Source organism: Rhincodon typus, chromosome 10 (genome assembly GCF_021869965.1).
Source record: "Rhincodon typus isolate 14 chromosome 10, sRhiTyp1.1, whole genome shotgun sequence".
Lineage (NCBI taxonomy): Eukaryota > Metazoa > Chordata > Chondrichthyes > Orectolobiformes > Rhincodontidae > Rhincodon > Rhincodon typus.
Window position 1 is genome coordinate 31,777,727 of NC_063341.1, and position 24,340 is coordinate 31,802,066.

A 24,340-nucleotide genomic window follows, 5' to 3' on the forward strand; every position below is an offset into this window, starting at 1 on the left:
GAACTTCAGTTGTTCTTCAAACCCCTTGAAATCCCAAGTTTCATTTACGTTTTGTCCACTCCATACATTTATGATTTTCTAAGCGTTCCTTTTGCCTTGTGCAGTAGAGATTGCTGTAAGCATCTGAGATCTTTTCCTTATTGGCCTTTTTTAATCATATTTTGCAAAACGCTTCAATACTGGCTCTTATTATTGATATTGGTCACCACTTACGGATGCAAGAAACAATTTTCAGAAAATAATTCACTAACAGTAAAATGTATACAAAACCCATTAGTTGTGAATACACTTGAATGTTATCTAGAACTGAAGCAGTCATAAGTATCCAGCAGAGCAGGAAGGGCTGAAAATGGTGTCCGTGTTAGAAGAAACTCTAGGTCACAATTTTTATTCCTGGATTGAGTGTGCAGAGGCAAGAAAACCCCTAGCACCATGACCTTGACGCTTAGAAATGTTTGATTTGGGAGGGCAAGCTGAATTGGAAGTCAGGCCTGGTGAACCATGAGCAATTGAGGCATCTGCCAGTTGCCAAGGTTGGCTCAGTGGAAAGTCCACCTCAGGGCTCCAGCGCTGTGTCCAAAAAGTAAAGTGCGATAGACATAAAACATTGAACGCCTCAATCTTCCAATTCCTGTCATCCCCATACACTCCTCTTGCACCATCCACCAACACAACAGTAATCTTTTGACCCCTACCTACCCTCATGAAACTTGGTAGCTCAGGTTGTGGATGCTGTTGTTCATTTGCTCACCAAGCCGGTTGTTCCGTGGTGTGCAGACATTTTGTTACCATTCCAGGCAACATTATCAGTGCGATCTCTAATCAAAGCATTGGTGTTCTGCTCCATTCCGAATTTATATGATCCTCTGGTGTGATGGGTCTTGTCACTTTCGGTTCTGTCCTTTTTAGCAGTGGTCTGTATATGGGGTCCACTTCTATGTGTTTGTTAATGGAGACTCGTGTTCCAAATCAGGCCTCCAGAAATTCCGTTGCATGTGTGTTGTTCACTTGGCCCAGTTGAACAGATGGTCCTCATTGTCTGTGTGCATTGAGACAAGTTAATATTGGTCATGTCTTTTTCCTGCCAGCTGGTGTTTGTGTGTCCTGGTCATCAGTTTCCTCCCTGTTTGTCCAATGTAGTGTTTATTGCACTCACTGCATGGGATTCTGTATATCACATTAGTCCTGTTTACTGTTAGTATGGGGTCTTTAGTCTTTGATAGCATTTGATGCAGTGTTGATGTAGGTTTGTGTGCAATCACAATCTCATGCGGTCTGAGGAGTCTGGTTGTCATTTCTGACATATTTTTCATGTAGGGTAGCGGTACTAATGTTTTCTGTTGTACTGTGTCTTCTGACTGTCATTTGTTTTGTAGGCATTGGTGGATGAAACTTCTTGGGTATCCGTTGTCAGTAAATACTTTGTGCAGGTGTTCCTCTTCCATTCTCCAGAGTTCTGGGGTGTTGCAGTGTGATATAGCTTGTTTATATAGTGTCTTACTGCAGCTCTGTTTGTGTATGGTGGGGTGCCTGCTATTGAAGTTCAGGGTTTGTCCTTCCGGGATACTCAGACATAATGGTAGAGAGACTAACTAACAGCTACTTCCAGACCTAAGAACAGGTGCTGTTTGTTGTGTTCTTTGGCTCTAGTGAATTTTATGCTTGCAAAGATGTTGTTAACAAGTTGGTGAGTCTCTTCTACTTTTGTGCATTTGATTATTACGAATGTGTCGTCCACGTATCTTACCCACAGTTTCTGTTGGATCATAGGAAGGGCTGTGTGTTCCAGTCTGTGTATCACTGCTTCTGCGATGAGACCTGAGATGGGTGATTCCATTGGTGTGCCGTTGATCTGTTTGTGTACCTGGCCATTGAACATGAAGTGTGTTGTGAGACATAAATCTAGTAGTTTCAGTAAGTTGTCCTTGCTGGTGGTGTTGTTGGTGTTCAGGGTCAGTGCTCTTGGTCCTTCCAGTAGTGTGGCTAGTGTCCCTCTGGCTAACGGTTTGTCAATGGACATAAATGGTGCTGTAATATCGAACAAGATCATGATTTCGTCCTCGTCAATTTTTGTGTCCCTGAGCTGTGTGGGAAATTCTTGGGCCAAATGGATTGAATGTGAGGATCTGCTAATCAGGTGTTTAAGTCTCCATTGTAATTCTCTAGCTAGCTTGTGTATAGGTGTGCCTAGTAGGAGGACTCTTTGTCCAAGTGGGATTCCAGGTTTGTGTACCTTGGGGAGTCCGTAGAAGTGAGGGGTGTTTGAGCCATCTGGTTTCATTCTGACTCTGTGTTAATGATCTCTCCTGCATGTTTAAGTTCCTGAAGTGTCTGCGTTAACCTGTTCTCTAGCTGTGGTGTGGGGTCTGACGCCACCTGTTGGTATGTGGCTGTATCTGTGAGTAGTGCCTGTGCTTTCTCGATGGAGCCTGTTCTGTTCAGAACCATGGTCATTCTTCCTCGGTCTGCGAGTAGAATTGTGATGTTTTTATCTTTCTTCAGTCTTTCAAGGGCCTTTTTCTCAGCTGTGCTGAAAGTGTCTGATTCGTGTTTATGGTTAAGTCCTGGGACTACTGTTTGCCTGATGGCCTGTTGAATTTTCAGCGTTGGTTTTCAGCATTGACTCTAGTGCTGCTAAGAAATCTGTTTTGCTCGCGTCCTTGTGCATTTATGTCCGTGTATCAGGACAGCTTTTACTGTGTCTGTGAATTGTTTGTCAGATAGGTTCCTTACCCAAATGACTGCTTTGTTGTGTCATCCTGGTGGATTACTCCAGTTAGTTTCTCCTGTAGGTTGAGTCTTTTCCTTGTTCTGGTTCTCTGTTGTTTAATATTAATGGCTTGTTCCAGTATTATGGTCCACTGTTGGTTGGTCGAGTTCTGGTACAAAGATTTTTGGCACGCAATTTCCCGCTTGTATCGGTGGAGATGGTTGTGGGTGTCAGTGACCATTGCCTATAGCACTCTGCAGTCATTTTGCTCTGTTATCCTTCTTGCTTGTGGATTGTTTAGTGGTGGTTTGTATTTTATGCTGCGAGGTAGTACCCGGTTCTTGCGGCATTCATGTAGGAAGTGAAGTTGTTCGTGGGTAGCACATAGTTGGATGGCATAGGTTTCCCATATATTTTTGATGTAGGGTAGCGGTACTAGTATCTTCTGTCGTACCGTGTCCTCTGACTATCATTTGTTTTGTAAGCATCGACGGATGAAACTTCTTGGGTATCTGTTGTCAGTAAATACTTTGTGCAGGTGTTCCTCTTTAATTCTCCAGAGTTCTGGGGTGCTGCAGAGTGAAATGGCTTGTTTAAATAGTGTCTTAATGCAGCTCTGTTTGTGTGTGGTGGGGTGCTTGCTATTGAAGTTCAGGATTTGGTCCACATGTGTCCTCCCTGTACACTCAGGTCCAGAATTAGCAGTTAGTTACTGTTTCGGGGGGGTGGATTTGGATAGGTGCAGGCACATGTAGACAGGTTGGGTGGGGACCTGGGAGGTGTGAAGCCAATGAGCTTTATAGTGTGGATTATTAGGAAGGGGATTTGGATGCTCAGAGGCTCATGTTGTGGTAGTACCTGCAAACCACTGGCCGAGGAACTCTCACCATCACCTTCCATTGTGCTGAAAATTAGAAGTGTGCAAACAAAATGGCAGTGCCTGTGTGGGTGGAGTAAGTGACTCATCCTGTGAGGCAGGGGGCCTGCAGGACTCACTCACTGATGACCAAGCTTTTAAAGGGAAAGAGCATCACACACAGACCCATTTACTGGACATGATACAGACCTGCAGGGTCCCTAGTCCCTGGCCATCCTAAATCATTGCCCCCTTTTGGGTGTTGCACCTACCTTCAACATACCCAGCTGGCCAACTCAATGACAGCTACAGTTTAGACTAGAGAGGCCATGAAACAATAAGAATTCTGTTTGAAGAAGGCCAGAGTTGTCAGGATTTTCTGATGCCAAGTGTACCCCATGCTGCTCTTGCTTTGAGATGATGCAGCAGGCTCTCAGCACAGGGTTCCGTCAATGAAACCTTGTCTATGGCCATGACATGATGCTGGATGGTGTAACAATGCCTTGCGGGCCTACACCGAGAGACTAACAACCAGATGTAAATAAATGTATACAAGACTTTGTAATCATTACAAGCCATTGCCAAACATTCCACCAGAAAAAAAAGAGAGTGGGAATCTGGAACTCAGTGCCTGGTAGAGTGGTTGAGGCAGAAATGTTGATACCATCAAAAATAGTATTTAGATGTGCATTTGTGATGCCAAGATATATAAGGCTCTGGGCTAAGTCCAGGAAAATGGGATTAAAATAGTCAAGTGCTTATTTTTGATCAAAGCAGATTCAATATGTTGGAGGGCCTTTCTCAGTGCTGTAGACCTCAATGACACTTGAACTATGATTTTAACACTCACTCCCACTATGCCTTACGATCCCCCTCGATTCCACTGTTGAGGTGGAGGGAACCTGCTCAGCAGAGGAGCCTGTTGGCTCTGGAGTTTTAATCAAGTGACTCAGAGTGACTTGGGACAAGATGGGTCAGACATGCCTAGGGTCCTCTTGTCAGAGGCAGGTTGACCCTCCTCAATATAACCTTCCATGGGTTAGAGAAAGGAGGCAGGCAGCATGGAGCTGGAGGGCCTGACCACCTCTACAATGTCCTGAGCACAGACTACCGGGGGTATCTTTGTATGATTCCTCCTCCAACCAAGTGCCACCTGGCAATGCCCTGCCTGCTGTAGGATGAGCTATCTGGAGAGCTCTTCAGGTTCCCCATTCCCTCTGTTGTCGTGCCTTCAGTCCTGAAAACCAGTGGCTGGGCCACTGGAGCTCAGGTGTTAGCGTCTCTCCAGCAGTCCCTGAGGGTGTTGGACCTGTCTGTCCATGGCAGCTGCCAACTGTCCATGAAAGCAGCACTGAGTAATGAGAGCCATTGTGTGCCATGGGCCCGTCTGCACTGCTATTCCTCCCTGTGCATGTGGATTGCTGTTCCTGATTGCTGACACTACAGGCTCCTCTCCTCTCCCGTGTGGGGCTGAGCAGGAACCTGGTCTCCAAATCACCCACATCCGCCCGCAACACCCACCTCCCCCACCCCATGTGCACCAGTGCAACAGCCTGGGGCATTTCTTCCTCGGGGTGGAACTACTGGCTAGATGGTGCACTCACACTCACCAAGTCTACCATTCTCACCAGTGTCAGTATGGGATGCAGGAGGCAGTTTGGCCAATGTCCCCTTGAAGACCTTGGTACTGTTGTCCTCAAAGGTTGAAGAGGTGGCTTCTGGAGATATTTCTGCAGGGAAGGAGGTGTTGGTGGCACCTGCAAGACACAGGAGAGAGAAAGAGTCACACCAGTGGTTAGAAGTGGTGTGTGATGATTGAGACTGACAGTGGGGTTAATGGGAGTGTTGCACTGGGATGAGGTGTGGTACTTAGCTGACCAGACAAGGATGTCTCTGCATCCCACATCTTCCCAAGATGGCCAGGATTCTCTCTTCGTAGAGAGCCCAATGGTGGGTACCCCATTCATGTTCTCTCTGCCTTGTTATGAGTTATCTACTCGTGTAAGATGAGGAGGAAGGGATTGAGTGAGATGAAAATGAGTGGCATGCCTGTTAGTCCTGGGGCAGGGGTGGTTGAAAGGTGCTGAGGTGTTTTGAAGGAGTGAGGAGGCAGCACAGAGTGTTTGCAGGGTTTGTGGTATGAGAGGCAGGGGGTAGGGTGAGACCATGAGGGAAGATGCTGCAGGCAATAGAGTGGTAAAGCATGAAACCTGATGGAAGGCTGGTGCAATGACAGACAAAGAGTGTGTGTGAGGAGCAGAGAGAAGAATGTGGCACTTACCCTGTTGCAGCAGAGAAGGTTGTTGTCACTGTGGAGATGGCACTGACCTGGCTGGTGACTGTAGACCAGGCTGCCAGCCTCTGGTGGCGTGGCCTTCTCTGTCTGTCCTCTGGGAAGAGGACAGCTCTCCTTTGCAACATCCCTTTGGTCAGGACCAGCTCCCTGGTGGAGGATCACAGTGCCATCTTCCCCTTCCCTGACATCTTCCCAATCTATCCTTGCCTGTGGAATGCCAGTGCTGATCTGAGCACACAGCCTTTGAAAGATGCGGTTACAGTCAGTGCCTGCGACATTTGCCGAGTGGACAGTTGTTCTGAAAACTGCACATGGTAAGATTAGGCTGGAACGGACAGACGCTGTAGGGTGAGGTAGGTAGCCCATGCAGAGAGTTTGGTAGCAAGCAGTCAGAAAAGTCACTGGGCCTCAATCGCTGAAAAATTCCCAACGGAACCAAGCCAAAAATATGAGATTCTGCCCATTTTGACAGCTCTTGGCAGTTTCGATGCTTCTTGTCACTTTGACAGCTTTATAGTTAGTTCCTTACAATTGGTTAGCACGTTTTAGGCACCACCTTCTGTACTGTTAACAATACCAAAGGATACCTGATTAGTTGATTTCAGTTAAAGGAACAGTTTGGGTTAAATTGGATGGAGTAGTCCTTTGAGCCAATTTTTAACACTTGTTTGCATTCCACTGAATCTATGTTCAAGATATCAGATAAAGCCAACGTTAGGCTAGGTTGTAATGCTGATTAAAGTTAAATAAGTTGCAAACAAACATTGTCTTGTCTCACGCATAAGATATGCAGACCTGATGACATTCTGGAGGGCTGGCAAAGCTGAAGAATACATTAGATATATTCATTTTACCTTCAAAGCAGTAAATGGGAGGAAAATTCAGGATAATTTCAAACTTACCACAAGTTCTACTGCATATACCTTATACATCAATCTCATAAAGTAAATGATGAAATGTTTATTCAGAAATGCAGTGTAATTTGATCTGAAGTAAGGTACATTTTAATAACCAGGTATTTTTTGATTTATGTTTTACAGTCCAGGTCTTTTAGTCCTCCAATACATTCATCTAGTCCTCCACCAGTAGCACCACTAGCTCGAGCAGAAAGCACTTCCTCCATATCGTCAACTAACTCACTGAGTGCTGCCACCACCCCTACAGTCGGTAAAGTATTCTTCTTAAACTTTCTTTGTGTCCATAAAATATTAAACATGCAACAAATATTGCTGTTTGATTTCAGGAATCTATTTTCAAAGATCTTTCTTTGAACGTCTGTTTTCCTTCTTACTATCTGCAAACACAAAATAAACAAAAACCGAAAGAACTGCGGATGCTGGAAATCAGGAACAAAAACAGAAGTTGCTGGAAAAGCTCAGCAGGTCTGGCAGCATCTGTGAAGGGAAATCAAAATTACTGTTTCGGGTCAGGGGACTCTTCTTCAGAACTGATGGTAGAAAAAGTTGTTTTTTATGCAGAAGATAGGGTGGGGAGAGGAGATAAAGAGTAAACAATAGATGGGGATAGAGCCCAAAGAGAGAGAACTGTTGGACAGGCAAAGGAGTGGATAACAGTCAGCCTAAGAGAACGAATAACAATGAATGGGAACTATTAGTGGCTAACAATGGTCGTGTGATAACAAGGCCTGTTGTGTGGGGTTTGGTGTAAAGACACGGGAGAAGGTGCCCCAAGCCTTAAAATTGTTGAACTCAATAATGAGTCCAGAAGGCTGTAGCTTCCTCAAGCAGAAAATGATGTGCTTTTCTTCCAGCTTGCACTGAGCTCTCCTGGAGCACTGCAGCAAGCCTGAGATAGAGATTTGGCCAGGGGACAAGATGGTGTGTTGAGGTGGCAGCCAATTGGAAGCTCAGGGCCTTTTTTGCAAACAAAACATAGGTGTTTTTGCAAAGCAGTCAGCAGTCTACACATCGTTTCCCCAATGTAGATGAGATGACATTATGAGCAGCGAATGCAGTAGACTAGATTGAGTGAAGTGCAGGTAAAGTCCTGCTTTACCTGGAAGGTGTCTTTGGACCCTTAGATACTGAGGAGAGAGGAAGCAAACCTTCCTTGTTACACCTTCTGTAATTGCAGGGGAAGATGCCCTGGGGCTGTTGGGTGGTGTTGGGAGTGAAGGAGGAGTGGACCAGGGCATCTCATAGGAAACTGTCCAGGCAGAAGGCTGGAGGGGAAGGGAATATGTGTCTGGTGGTGGCATCCCACTGGAGGTGGTGGAAATGGCCTTGGTGGTGGCTCTGGATTTGGATGCTGGTGGGATGGTAGGTGAGGACAAGGGGGAACACTTTCACTATTGTGGGAGGGAAGAGAGAGACTGAGGGCTGAGGTGTGGGAGATGGGTGGGACCTGCTGGAGGGCCCTGTCAACTTTGGTGCTCGGGAATCCTAGGTTAAGGAATAAGGTGGACATTTTGATGCCGAAATTTCCACAATTTCTGATGCAAAGCAAACACTTGTATGAAAACAGTTCTTAATCACTTCATGTTAACAATATATTAATTCCAGTCTGTCCTGAGTCATCTCATCTCAGCTCAGTGGAAGTAGGTCAGTGATGCAATTTGCCTCAAAACCCCTGAGCTAGATAAGGGATGATTGCAATCTGTCCCTTTCTGTCTCACTGCGCAGTGATTCCTACTGTAAAGTGTATGAATGTTATTGCTATAGGGCTATATCAGGCTGGACTGTGATGTCCCCACAATTGACTAGACTTCGGATTAAAATGCATTTTGGACCCACTGCATGGGCATTTGAAGAAGATATCAAAGGGCAGCTAACACTGGGGAGCCATAACCAATCTGGATTCAGTGTTTTAAGGAAAGGATGGCAAGAAATGGAATATATTCCAAAATAAAAGAACACGTAGGAAATAATTTTAATTTCCATTTTATGGATGAATTTCAAGGTGGATAGCTATAGTCAGCAGACTTCTGTGATAAAATTTTATTGTTTAACATGCACAGATTGGAATTTTTCTTACTGAGTGATCACCACTTCTAAAAATTGGAAACCACCTCATCACCTTGAATGAGCAGACCTTAAATTCAAAATTGTGTGAGTTCCAAAATATAAATGTGTAAGGATGGATTAATTAAAATGGTTTAATTTCCATGCTTTCAAAGACTTATCCAGAAATCACCTGCAAGCTCAACTGTTTAAAGCCATGCCACACAAATCAGGAAGGCTTAAGTTTATTATTGGTTAACTGATCGAAGTCAAGCTGGAAGTACAGGTTACTGTGCTGTGGGATAGGCACAGGAAAGGAATCCAGGGTCCCCAACCCTGCTTGAAATGACCTTGATGGAAATATCTACCTAGGTATTTGTAGTGTGCTGTTCTGATCAGATAACTGGGGGTCACTCAGGCAGGGGAAGGCAGGTTTATGTACATACACACATATTGGGGTTGGTTCAGAAGACTAACATCATCCCACCCTCTTCTGGGTTTAAAGTTTTTGAGAAGATTTGTAGCTCAGGTTGTGGACGAGGTCGTAGGCTTGCTCACTGAGCCGGTGTGTTTGGTTGCAGACGTTTCGTCACCCTGCTTGGTAACATCGTCAGTGTGCCTCCGGTGAAGCGTTGGTGTTCTGTCCCACTTGTTATTTATATGCCTCAGTTTGCTGGAGTGGTAGGTATTACTTCCGGTTCTGTTTTTCAGTGGGTGACGGTGTTAGCTCTGTAACAGACCACAACAAGAAGACACAACACGGCCAGACACACTAGTCACCCTACCGTCCATCAGATACATATCAGAGCTGACCACAAGACTACTCAGACCCTGAGGTATCAGGGTAGCCCACAAACCAATAACCACTCTGCGACAGCTACTGGAGAATGTGAAGGACCCCATACTCACAACCAATGAAACTAACGTAATATATAAAATACAATGCAAGGACTGTGAGAAACATTACATAGGCCAAACTGGAACAAAACTGACAATAAGGATACACAAACACCAACTTGCCACCAAGATACACAACCAATTCTCACTGGTCCCAAAGCACACAGGCAAAGAACACAAATTTGACTGGGACAACACATCCATAATTGCAGAAGCCAAACAGAGACATATCGATGCCTGGCGTTCCAACCGGAATTCCATCAACAAACACATTGAACTGGACCCATATACAAACCACTGAAAAACAGAACTGGAAGTAATGCCAACCACCCCAGCAAACCAAGGCATATAAATAACAATGTTACCTAGCAGGGTGACGAAACCAAACACACCAGCTCGGTAAACATGTCTACAACTTCCTCTTCTGGGTTTCTGCAGGGCGAGATTGAAAACCTGCAGTAACCCGCTTTGGGTCTGTTGCTTCAATTATTAAAAGCAATGTAAAAACTAATTAAGAACGACCTCCATTCTGCCCTTCCCAACCAGGGCATCTGTTTCCCAACATGGCAGCAGCTCTCCTATGGGTCTGTAATGAGAATACACAGCTGGGAGAGTTTCTTCAGTAAAACTGGAGAGATGTAAATGCTTTGTTCAGTGACAGTGCAGAGCTGCAGCAATGATCATTGAGAGACTGCTGTTCAAAGCACATCTTCCCTCAAAATGGCCTTCGCTACTTGACACATGCTGACTTGGACTGCGCTTCACTTAGCTTCAGTTACACGTCCCTGCTGCCAGCTTTCACCATAGAATCGGACCACCCTACCTTCCACCTCTGATCAGAGGAGAGAGCTGAAGCAATGTCACTGCCCATGGCTCTAGTTGCAGCAGAAGCAATACCACCAGCACTAGTTGCTTTCTCTTCAGCCTCATGTGCTTCCAAAGGACACAGGGAATGAAAGTAGATGTCCAGCTAAAAGGTGGAAAGACATGCCCCCCTCTCCCCACCTGCAAACATAATGTCTGCAGGCAGAGAGATGCTCATTCTCTCAAGGTGTCTGACTCCCAGTGCCTCAGGAGCCCCAGGTGCTGTCTGTAGGTTTCTGCTGATACCTGCACTCTTCTGGACCAAAGCCTCCTTCCCAGTGCAGCAGACGGGAACACATTACTAATGGCCCCCAACTTTGCCACCAGATCTCTTCCTTTTGCCAAGTTGAGTGCTGTCTTCTGCAAGCAGAGAAAGAAGAGGGGTGAGAGTATTCATTGTAGCTTGAGAGAAAAGAAGAAAGAGTACCTTTTGAGGAGTGTGAGAGGTCAATAGGCTGAGTGAAGTTAACCATTGACTGTTCAGATGGGGATGTGGGATGCCTGCGGCAGGAGGAATGAATGAAGCTGAAGGTGTATTGTTCTGATTGGTACAGTGTACGAAGATGCTGGAGAAGTCAGTCAGAGTGTTTAGGTTTCCATCATGAAGTGTGATATCCTAGATCCTCTTGGTGCACTGTCTCCAGTTTGTAGGATCCACACTCCTGATGTGATGTCCTCACGACTTCCATCCAGACCTGCTTGATCTGAGAGGTCATCCTCTTCCTCGTGTGCTTGGGAGGACTTACCTCACTGCAATCCCTTGGACACCAGACATAGAACTTCCAGGCTACAGTGAAGCCTTGGTAGCAAGTCTCCTCTCCATTTTAATATTTGCTGCAATCTCAGAAGTCTGATTGCTGGTTAACTCTTATAATTCAGGCCATGGTTCTTTTAATTAGTCTTTCCTTAGACAGAATGGATCTCATTTCAACAGCATTCACTGTTTGTTCAGGGAAACCAGAGGTGGAATGTTAACGTGTGACTTTGGGAACTCATGCCCATTGGTGAATTCTAGTAGGGCCTAGCAGAAAATGTCATCCATTGTTACACAGTGGTCAGCTGGATGAGGCACTGAAGGGGAAGTCATACCCCAGCAGCAAAGAATCATTGACTTCAGGAGAATGGAAAAAGTACCGATAGAAAATACAAAGGAAAAGTTACAGTAATCTTTGAGATTGACAGCAGCTGCTCTGCAAATAACTTTCGATGACCCCATGCTGATATCAAAGACTTTTGTCTTATGATTTTCTCCATTTTGCCTGTTCCAGAAAAATTAGTCAGTTGTTAGACTGCTACCACTGACATTGCTGAGAACAGCTGACATAGCACAAACTGTAATTTGAATTAGACTAAGTTGTTTTCTAATCAACCTGTTCAGAGACATTACTCCTCACGTCTGTAGCAGTGAGGCTTGATCCCAGCCCTCCTGGCTTAGAGATAAGGACATTACCACTACACTAGCTTAGACCCGAAAACCACTGCTGTTGTTTGAGCCACTTGGTTAGAGCTCAAGCTATATTTTAATACATCCAATTTATGTGATGTTATAAAATTTGTTCACGATCTTTTCAAGGAAAAGACCATAGGTTTCAGGAGCTGATCCAATTGACAAAAAAATAAATTTGGAAGATTTTGTGGAATACCCACAAATAAACAGAATAATAACCAACAAAGGTTCAGGAGAATCCGTGGCCAGAATTTTCCATATTTAGTTAATGTGAAGGCCAATGCCTTTACAGTACCCTCTGTCCTCCCTCCACCACCAGCAGCCAAGAAAGCCTGCTGTATCAAGTTTCTTTAAGGCAGTTAAGTGGTCACAATGTGGGCTTTATGACCAACAAGTTCCTGTGACAGTGATGTCCTGTCCCACCTCAAGTTGCCAGCAACCTCAGGCTGACACTTACTGCGATCACAATGTGCTTCACAGGCCCAGGCTGCTGACTGCACAGCAGTGCTGAAGACCGGGAACAATGAGGAAGTAAGAGATTTTTTTTTGGTGGCTGTCAGAGGGTATGAGACAAGGACAGAGGGAATGTTTTTGGTGGCCACTGTGCTGCCTCTTCCATCTGTATCCTCAACCACTCCAGACTCGGGTAAACTGAGGGGCACCCTCCCCTTCTCCCACCCCTTCCTTTCCCCCATCCCTTCCCCATCACATCAGGTAGTCTGCCCCACATAGCCACTCTGGAAAGCTGTCCCTTTTCTTACCTGCTGGGAACACAGTAAATCGGACTGGTGGCAGTACTAGGCCCTTTAGTGATGATAAAGTGGCTGCTTAAAATCTTTAATTGGTCATAGGTCATGAAGGTCTGTTCATTCAGAGTGTCTGAAGTGACAGAAGGGAGTCTGTCTTTCCCTGGGACCAATCCACACAATTATTTGTACTTCCTTGCAATTATTTGCACCATTTCTTGGGAGGAGAGAATCCAGCCTAAGTGTGAGATTTTAACTCCTTCATACCTCATCTATTTAAATAGCATTATAATCAAGCCATGTTTCTGAGATTGATGGTTTGGCAGTGACCTGTGCGTGCATTTCCCTTGTTACAAGATGAGATCAATTTGTGAGAGTTTGTGATTTACAGCCAGTGGAGCAGTCATCGTCTTTGCTGTCTGCTTAATTCAACCCTGAGTTTGGTAGATTAATCCTCAATTCCTCACTCATTGCCAATATAAATAAGGCATGAAACGTTTGTTTGCCGCCTTACTGTTGCATTCACAATTTCAGTCCCATGTTTGCTCTTTGTCTATGGTGCCTCAGGACATCCCTCAAGTTACATTCTGTGTTAATAAAAATGTGTTACTGTGCAGCTCCCAATCTGTCCTTACTTTTCTCCTTTCATTTTGATCATCCAAATCTCTTTCCTTTCTCTGTCCTCCATCCTTTACCCTATTATGATTCTAATTTTGAAATTTGATGAACATAAGAATCTCTGAGTTGCTTTTCTACTATCACCTGAATGTGTCTGACCTGAACTTTCATGGAACTTTATTCTCCTGCCTTTCCAGTGCTTTATTAATCTATGCATCATCATCATTGCAACCTATTAGGTATATGGAATATTCATATGGAGAAAAGATACAAAGTGGTTTTTCTTCTTTAATTTGGGGAAATGCTTTTCTATCTCCACATGAATTAAATTTTATATTAAAGTTAAATTGCTCTTCCTTCAAATAACAAACTGAAGCATAAACCATGGTTTTAAACCAAAAGGATAATTAGTCCTACACCCAATAATTGAAGACTTAATTTGAAGAAAGTCCACCATTTAGAAGTATGCTAACCTATGGTCAAAGTGGAGGATCAATTAACCTTGAATTATCCTCTCATTACTTCCTCATAATCGGTCAGCATCAGATGGCAGATTGAGGTTCAAGTCAGATTACCAAACCAACAAACCAGTGGAATAATATGTCAACCTTTGACATATCAATGCAGATGATTATTATTAATGCTTAAGGGTTATTAATGTCTAAGAAGTTGTATACAGAAACTGATCTATGGGACAGTAGGAAAGAGGGAGAAAACGTTGGAAAAAAAAAACCTCTTTAGTCAAACAGAGTACTGAATTACCCCAACAAATCGCACTTTGGCAAAAGATGTTAACTCCAAAGTCTAGTCACCTTTGCAAAATATGCACTTTAATTTGAAATTTTGCTAATGATTTCTAACTGGCCGATTTGGGAGACAAGTATTTCAACTTCTAACTTCCTCAAGATTCTTATTAGGCATGAACAACTTGGAGCCTGTTATTGTAAAATCAAATTTGAAACTTAGTATAGGCAGTTCTTTTCAATAAATAAGAACAGGTATCAAAGCAAATTTCATTTTGTCAACATCAATAAACCAGTGCATATTGTCCTGGTTAAAGTTTATTAAGAGTTCGTGCCCATGTGAGTGAGGAATGTCCAAATTGAAACTACACTAAATTTATAATGGAGATTTTACCTTTTGATTCTGTCAGATATTACAATACTATATTTGGATGATTGTGTACCACAACCAGATTTAACGCAATAAATTTATCAGCTGGGAAAATTATGCGCTCAAGAGCAGCTTTGTTAGTCTTCCATGTTGGAGCAGGAGTATTTCTCAAGTGGTACCCCAATGCTTTTAAAAAGAATTGGGTCTATAATATTGTTCTATGGGCCATTCATTTGAAATCAAGGGAATGGAATCATTTAAATAGAAGGCATAGAAGCCCGGTCTCTGTAAAGTCACAACAAGAGATAGAGCTGATGACAAATTTCCAAAGAAAAAAGCCTCCAGGCAGGAGACAGGACCATCAATCACAGAATAGTCAAGTTCACTTTAGAACCACAACAGGATCTACCAATGTTCTCAGTCACATCCCACAGATCCTAACAGGGATGAACTGGGCTGAATTCTAGAGTAGCCCAGACACATTCCTAAAGTGTTGATAATTTGTAAGAGGAGCAAGCTTAAGTGGTGAATGAAGCTCTGATAATGTAGTTCTTTCTTGGTGCTACAAAGTCATGCCAGCAAGATTGTGTTGCTCATTCTGGAATGAGTTTTAAACTCAACTTCCTGAAACAGAGACATATGTACTATCAAATAAGGTAAGTTGACACGTGGTTACTTTTAGGTGTTATTAGAGTAGCCTCCACGAGCTGATCAGGATGTGTTTTGGTGAATTAACCTGCTTTCCACGAACGTGGTAGATATTCAGTGAGATGGAAAGAGGGGATTGGAACTATTACCATACAATACAAAACCCCACCTCACCCAACCTTCTCACTCAGTAAAAGTTCAGAATAATTTGAATCATTCCGGAAGCATTTCCAACTGCCTCAGGTGGGGAAGAGTACATTTCTAATGCATGGCTATGGTCATAATAATTATTTAACCTAAATTATTTCAAACCCTTGCTCACCCCACTACAATCAATCAGGTAGGTAAGGGGCTGTTTCATTTGTAAAGTCCCACTCAATAGTGGCCTATTGCATGCTTGGATGAACAGAGATGGATGGCATTCCTTGCACCCAGTGAGTTGCTTTGTTACAAATGGCAGGAAATATGTATAACTTGTACTTTTATAATTTGCATCTTATAACAGAACATCTACCCATCATCTGGGAAGTCCCACAAGTGGAAAAGCAGTAAAACAGCTTTCCTCCTCTGTCTAGCAATATCAGTTTGCTGGCATTAATAAAAAAGAAATTCAGCCCAATCCATTCACCATTAGCACTCTTGCAGGCAATGACTCTGATTCCATCTCAAATAAAATAGTAATCTATGAGTCATAAAGTGCCCAGTAGACATCCTGAAGGCATTAAAAAGTTATCAAATCAAAGCACATTCTTTCTTTCTTCTATTTATGTAGTTCTGAATAATAAATGCCTTCCTAAACTAAGATATGGAGTTTTGTCAGACAGCATGATCCTCAATGTAAACCAACAAATTTAATGCCCACTAAACAGAATGTTTAAACTGCAGTGTTAATTCATTTCCCTGCCATTTAATTGTGCTGTCAATGCTCCTCCCTTACTCAATAAAAATCAACAGAGGCATTGGAGGAAAATAAGATTAAACCAGAGGAAGTGCAACCACACCAATGAGATCCAGTAAGCAAACACAACAACTTGTACAATGCAGTATTGTCTCTGCTGACTCAGGTTCAAGGGGCAGCCACTATCAAAGCTGTATATTGCAATGAGACTTGTGCTAACCTAGAAGAACAGGGACAGCCAAGATCACGATCTTCAACCTTTATATCCCCACTGCTTTCCAGCAAGTACAGAAGACATTTACAATAGCAAGCCATTTGCTTCCTGGTGATGAAGATGACAAGTTAATTATTCTGCAAAATCAATATTCCTATCTTCATTCCCTCTAAAAATCACAGCAACATAACACAGTCCCCCAGTATCATAATGCTACAGGAATTCCGAAAACACAGGAGGCCAATGAGAGTGTTTGAATTAGCAGCACATTTGACTTGACAGATCAATAAGAACTTTGCATTACTGTCCCAATAGAGTCTGCAAAATCATCAGGTTCATATATTAGAAGCTCCACACTTTGAAATACAAAGATGCTTAACCACAGAGGGATGGGAAGAAATGGCCACCCTGCAGGATGATTATATTACAGAAGCACCAGTACAACCAAGAAGTCTGGTGCACCAAGTATTCATCTAAAAAAAATTAAAGCAAGTGGTTTGATTCTCAATTAATAAATCCTGCTATACCAATAACACCAAGGAAACAAGTTCTATTTCTGCAAAATTATCCTTTTGCACTTTCTCGACTGCCTTTCATTTCCTGCACCTTTATTGTATTCTCCAGATAAGAAACTTTACACAAAGTTCAAATAAAATGCCACAAAGTTATTTCTCCATCTTGTGAGTCTGTATAGTTAAATGTATTTTCCCTTGAAGTTTATACATAGTTTGTACCTGTATTATCTCTAGCTCCTATCCCAGATAACCCAAATATGTGTGTGTGTGTGTGTGTGTGTGTGTGTTGGCTGGTTCTGGTTTTAGTGGTAATCACTGACAATTCAGTTGACTTTGTAGATCCTTGTGCTGGCACGTTAAGGGGCAGTAACACTGATGCAAACGTGATAATTTCTCTTCTTGCAGCAGTTCTGCCCATTTTCAGCCCTATCCATTGTCACCCTGCACATGTATGCAGTCTGGGTTGAGTGTAGAGTTTAAAGTCAGAACACTGACTTTTACAGGCATATCCAGCACTTAGAAGCTTCCACAAGATTTCTACGGGTATTTATGATACCCATCTTCTACATTCATTAAGGTCTGTGAGACTCTCTCTCAAGATTTTCTTCAAATAACATCCCCCTAACAACATATCTCAATGCTGGACAATGAAATTTGTTTTATAATAGAACCTAATATCCATGTAACAACAGAGTAAAAAGTACTGCAAGTGTAGCTGGACACATTGAGGACACTGAATGCTTAATGGTAGACTGCAGTCTAGAGTTGCCTTCTTGCATAGATGAAGCTAATGCACTACAATGCGTTTTGAGGCAAATATTACAGATGGGTTCTAGATAGGTTCTAGTGACTTCTGCCAATACTTTGCCTGCTTATTGCAGTAATCACTTTCATAAGCAGGTCAAATGAGTACAAAATCTCTACACAATGCAGGTTAAAATAATTAAATTGGATCTCCAGCCAGAAGACCTGCTTATTTATTGTGACCAACATTTGTCTCTTCTCCTGTGTGTGCTGAGGCTCAACCAGTGTAGCCTCCACAAGATCAAATAGCAAGAAGATGTAGTAGTGTTGGTACAAGCAGCAGTTTGAGAGAACGATGCAGGCTACTGTGCTACGTCATTTAGCACATTCTATCCAATTGGGGATCAGACTTTTTGTTCCTTACCTTGAGCATACAGGGAAAGTCATTTATTCTTCATCTGTCCCTGTCTGTGATAGGTTTTAACCTCATGTTTGCCTTAGAATTGGTGGAATTTTTGCCTTTTCTTCCATTGATTCTTTTCATCCTTGTGATAGGATTTGGGACTTTCTCTTCTTCAGCTTGTTTTCAAGTGAGCAACATGTGTTAATGTTTTGAAGCACATCAGAATAAATAGCTGAATTCAATGCATTTAAAACTTTTGACCTTCTGCGTATGTCCTGAATACATTTGCAAAATAAAGCAGCACTTCCACCATGTGCAGCAAAGCCCACATGTGCAACATCATTGGTCCCACTGCTTCAATTTGTGTTCTATTCAAAGAGCTGGATGTAGTATGTGGTGCAGATATGCCTGTCCTTTTATGTGGATGAAAGAAGTTGGATGACTGCTACTATGGTGTACTTCAAAGGAAATGGAGTATAAAAGTAGAGAGATTTTGTCAAAACTCTACAAGGCACTAGTCAGACCACAGCTGGAGTACTGTAAACAGTTTTGGACCCCTTTATCTGAGGAACACTGAAGTGGCATAGGAGGCAATCCAGAAAAAGGTTCACTAGATAAGATCCTAGGTATGAAGGGACTATCTTATAACGGAGAGGTTCAGCAGGTTTGGCCTGTACACATTGGAATTCAAAATATTGGGAGGAGACCATATTTTTCTTTATTCTTAGGTTGTGGGCAGCAAGCTCTAGACCAGCATTTATTGTCCATCCCTAAATGCCCAGAGAGCAGTTAAGAGTCAGGCACATTGCTGTGGGTCTGGAGTCATGTGTAAACCAGACCAGGCAAGGATAGTAGCTTCCTTCCCTAAAGGACATTATTGAGCCTGATGGGTTTTTCCTGACAATCAAAAATGGTTTCATGATCACCCTTAAACATTTAATTCCAGATTTTTTAATTGAATCCAAATGCCACTGTTTGTCATGACCAGATTTGAGCTCTGGTCCCGGAACATTACCTGTGTTTCTGGGTTAATAGCCCAATGATAATACTACTAGGCCATCGCCTAGTGAAATGAACACCATTTTTATGAGACTTGTGAGGGTAAATGCAGAAAGATCATTTCACCTTTTGGAAGAGTCAAGGACCAGAAAGCATAATCTCAGAATAAGGGATCACACAGTTAAGACAGAAATGATGAGGAGTTTCTTCTTTCAGAGGATGTTGAATCTGTGGAATTTGTAACCGCACAGGGCTATTGAGGTTGGGTTATTAAGTACTTTCAGAGCTGAGATCAAATTTTGATCAGTAAGGGAACCTAGGGGATAGGGAAAAGGCAGGAAAGTGGAATTGAGGATTATCAGATCAGCCATGATCTCAGTAGATGGCAAAGCAGACTTTGGGCTGAATGGTCTACTTCTGCTCCTGCATCTTATGGAATATTATCAAATAGTCCCTGCTCAAACTTACAAGTTAACTGCCTCCATGTTGAATGTTTTTCAGGTCATACTTGCCTATTGTAGGAGTGCATAATGCTGGGTGCTGAGGTAACCACATGAGACTTCTTCTGTTTACAGTATACCTGCAAAATCAGAAAGAGAATATGTTTTCTGAGTCTCCCCGAAAAGATGACCCATGATAATTAATACACAATGAAACAATTTCTACTGTGTTCTTCTACAGAGTATGGCTGTGTACAAAAGGATTAAATGACTAGGTTTGAAGTTAAAAAGTGAAAAGGAGTGAATGCTATCCATGAATACAGGGGACAGCTTCTGACATTGCTCTTCCCCAAAGCCCTCTGTTACTTCCACATTGAGAATCAGCACAGCCCTCTGCTTGTAAGTTACCCTAGGTCATATATTGAATGGATCTTCCCCTTCCATTCTGTATGAGTATTAACTGTTCTAGAAAAGAAGAGTACAATAAGAGGCAATTCAACTCATTGTGCTGTTGCCAGTTCCTTGAAAGAGCTATCTGATTCGTTCCACTTCCCCTTTTCAAGTACTTAGCAAATTACTTTTTCAAAATAACTACTGAATCTGCTTCTACCAGATCACAACTCAAATGTGTGGTCTTCTCCTGCGTAGATAGAAAAAAAAAGTTAGAATTGAATCTGAAACGCGTGCATGGTCCCCAGGCCAACAATCATATTGTGCCATTCAGTGAACATGCTGGACGCAGGTACCATGTGTAGGGCATATTTCAGCACTGATTCAAACTTTGTAGCAAGCAGAACAACTGAATAAGAAACAGATTCATGACAACTTTAAAATATGAGCAGAAGTTAGGCATTTGTAGAAGTTGACCATAGGTACCATTGCCATCACTAGAGAAGTAGTATTAGACAAATTAATGGTGCCAAAGGCAGATAAGTCCCTTGGTCCTGATGGCTTGCATCCTAAGATCATAAAAGAGGTAGCTACAGAGACAGTAATTTTCCAAAAATCCTTGGATTCTAAAGAAGCACCAGAGAATTGGAAAACTGCCAAAATGGCACCCCTATTCAAAAAGGGAGGGAAGCAGAAAGCAGGAAACTATAGGCCGATTAGCCTAACATCTGTTGTTGGAAAAGTATTGGAATCAATTACTGAGGAAGAATAGCAGAACACTTAGAAAATCATAATCTAATCAAGTAGAGTAAGCATGGCTTCATGAAAGGGAAATCACATCTAATTTTTAGAGATTTTCATGGAAGTCTCAACTAACGTGGATAGAAGGAAACCAGTAGATGTATGTTGTATGGACTTCCAGAAGGTGTTTGACAAGGTACCTCTCAAAATTCTGAATCATAAGATAAGAGTCCAGTGTTGGAGGTTGTATATTGGCCTGGTTAAAGAATTGGCTAATGGGCAGGAAACAACTAGTGGGGGTAAGGGATTCTCTTTCAGGTTGGTGACCTGTGTCCAGTGGGTTCCACGGGGACCTGTGCTGGAACCACAACTGTTTACAATTTATATTAATGACTCAGAGGAAGGAAATGAATGTACCATAGCCAGACTGGCAGTCAATAAAAAAACTAGGTGGAAAGGCAGGTTATGAGAGGGATACAGAGAGGTAATTGATCAGTTAAGTAAGTGGGCAAAAAGTTGGCAAATGGGGTATAATGTGGGAAAATGTGAAGTTCATTTTGGAAGGGATAAGAAAAGAACAAAATATTATTTAAATTGAGAAAAACTGAAGAAAGCTGCAACACATAGGGAGTTAGGGTTATTTGTGCATGAAACACAGAAAGCTGGCACACATGTGAGGCAGTTAATCAGGAAGACTTGTGGAATTTTGGAATTATTTCAAGGGGCTTGGAGTATAAAAGCATGGAAGTCTTTCTGCAACTGACCAAGATGCTGGTGAGACTATATCTGGTTTAATGTGAGCAGTTTAGTCCCCTTATCAAAGGAAATATATTGTTTTACTGGAGGCAGTTTAGAGAAGGTTCACTAAATGAATTCTGGTATGGAAGGATTGTCTTATGATCAAAGGTTAAAAATTTTGGAATTTAGAAGAATGAGAGGTGACCTCATTGATTCTTACACAGCTTGACAGGTGTTGGAGAGGGATTTTAAGGAGAAGGCTGAGTCCTGGGTTCAGTAGCTCAAATCAATTTTTATTCAGAGCTCCTTTACCACACATATGGGACAGGTCAGAGATTGCTCTGAATCTGGCTTTCACATGGGGCCCAGTTTTCCTCCTTGGTTCCATTGAAACCATCAGCAAGGACAACATGTTAAAATTACTAGACCTATGCCTTACCACGCACTTTGTCTTCAATGGCCAGGTATATGAACAAATTATAGGACACCCATGGGCTCATCCATCTCAGGACCCATAGCAGAAGCTGTTATGCAAACACTTGAACGCACAGCCCTCCCCCAGGTTCAGCCTAATCTATGAGTTAGATACATGGATGGCACTTTCATGATCGTTAAATGAGCAAAGTTAGAAGAAACACACCATCCTATTAACAGCATATTCACGGGATCAAGTTCACTACGGAAAAAGAACAATCAATTACCATTTCTAGATGTAGTGGTGGAACGAACGAACAACAGTGAATTCCATACCGGTGTATACAGAAGAACTACACACACAGAAAATCCTCAATTACAACAGTAACTACCCCAGCGTCCCCAGCAGAACTGTGTCAAGATTCTGTTTAACTGAGCGATGACACACTGCAACACCCCGGAGCTGTGCAAAAAACGAAGAGGAACACCTATAGAAAGTTTTTACGAGCAACGGGTATCCCAACAGCTTTGTCTGCCAATGCCTGGCGAATAAACAACACCAAGAAGACACTGTATGCCCCAACACGCTGGCACCCTACCCTATATTAGAAACACATCAGAACTGACTACAAGACTTCTACAACCTCTTGGAATAAGGATAGCACACAAACCAACAGCCACACTTCGCCAGTTACTCTCACCCACAATGAGCAGGACAAATGTGATATACAAAATACCATGCAGCAATTGCGAGAAACACTACATAGGACAGACAGGCAGGAAACTCACCACCAGGCTACATGAACACCAACTCGCAACAAAATGGCACAACCAACTCTCCTTTTTTTCAATACTCTCTGACATAGAAGGGCACCAGTTTAACTGGGGCAAAGTAACAGTACTGGGACAAGCAAAACAAAGAAAAGCACAGGAATTCCTGGAGGCCGAGTTTTCAACCCCACCAGTGCGATAAACAAACGTGTTGAAATAGACCCCATTTACATACGACTACAGTGCAAAATAGGACTACCCAATGTGACAGACAGGACCATATAAATTCAGAGTGGGACAGAATCACAATGCTTCAGTGGAGGCTACACAGCACTGAAGATGTCAGCTAGAAGGGAGACAAAACGTTTGCAAGAAAACCAGTCAGTTCAGCGAACCAACCAACAACTCCAACCACAACCCGAGCTACAGATCTTTGTTAAAACATTATACAGAATATTTATACATATTGTGTTACATGCAATAGTGACATCAGCATTTGCCACATCTCCTCTGACCTACACATCCAATCCTGTGAATACAGATCATTGGTGGACAACTTCATGGTCCACCGTAGGTCCTCCCATCATCTTGTGATGTTTGCCAGACCCCCTATCACCTGTCCTTGGGCTTTTATGATTATTGACCATATTCCAAAACTGATTGTTATGTCCCTTCCTAGACATTTGCCGGCCACATCATATACGTGCTTATTATTAATGAATTTGCAAATTTGGTCATGCAATTCAAATCCATTGCTGATCTTCTACCAATTGTTATAATATTTGTAATATCAGCTCTACTATAAAGTTAGTCATAAAGTTATGCATAGTTAAACCTAATAATCTTCCTTCCTTCATTTTTACCTGTCTTGTGGATATTACTTCAGTATTTTTCCTTCTCTATCTCCAATTGCAATTTTTTATCATCTACTCACCAATACCAAAAGTCAGTTTCTCTAAGGATTATGTGTCAGTGCCTTATCATTTAAAATACGTTTTTGTGTTATTCTGTGCCACACTAATCATTTTGTCAAATAGGTGTACGTCTGAGGCATACGCTTCAGTGCATTTTCTGCATGTTCATTATTTCAGATGCAACAACCATCACTGCTCTCTTACATCGGTTTCCCAAAACCATGTCACGCACTCTTAACTTTCAGGTGTCCTTTTCGAATGATTAAAAGTCACTAGAGGGTGGCTGTGTATCCTCCTCATCTGATCCAGTGCTCCAGGTGGTGGCCAAATCAGCTAATTCAGTTTCTTTAAAATAACTTATAGGGGCTCACATATCTCCAAGAGAGTATCTTAAATATCTAGTAAATGAACAATAAATAAATATCTAATTCTATCTACACTTTTATTTCATGGATACATTCCATTTAACTACACCCAAGGTGGATCATTCCCATTTCCATTGGATGCTGTGTCATTATTTTTTCCTGATACAATTCTTGTATTTTAAAAGTGACCTCATTAATTACCATTATACCCTGGAGAAACCTTACTGTCCAGAGTATAAAGCAAAAGAAGCATGTTTCACAATTGTTTTAAAAGATACAAAACCACCCACGCCCTCCACCTCCTCCAAAACTTCCAATTCCCCGGTCCCCAACACCTCATCTTTACCATGGAAGTCCAGTCCCTATACACCTGCATTCCCCATACAGATGGCCTAAAGGACCTCCGCTTCTTCCTGTCCCGCAGGCCCGACCAGTCCCCCTCCACTGACACCCTCATCCATTTCGCCGAACTCGTCCTCACCGTCAATAACTTCTCTTTCAATTCCTCCCACTTCCTACAGACAAAGGGGGTGGCCATGGGTACCTACACGGGCCCAAGCTATGCCTGCCTCTTTGTAGGTTACGTGGAACAATCCCTCTTCCGTAGCTACACTGGCCCTAAACCCCACCTCTTCCTCC

The 24,340-nt window shown here is 42.6% G+C and overlaps 1 protein-coding gene across 1 annotated transcript in view; it reads left to right on the plus strand.

Annotated features, from left to right (window-relative positions):
• The window catches only part of sgip1a (SH3GL interacting endocytic adaptor 1a), a 215,238-nt gene that overhangs the window by 159,418 nt on the left and 31,480 nt on the right, over nucleotides 1–24,340 (plus strand). Inside the window, exon 15 of the mRNA XM_048602076.1 lies at nucleotides 6,903–7,029. Within this exon, the coding sequence (XP_048458033.1) occupies nucleotides 6,903–7,029 (127 nt within the window). The remainder of the gene's footprint in view (nucleotides 1–6,902; nucleotides 7,030–24,340) is intronic.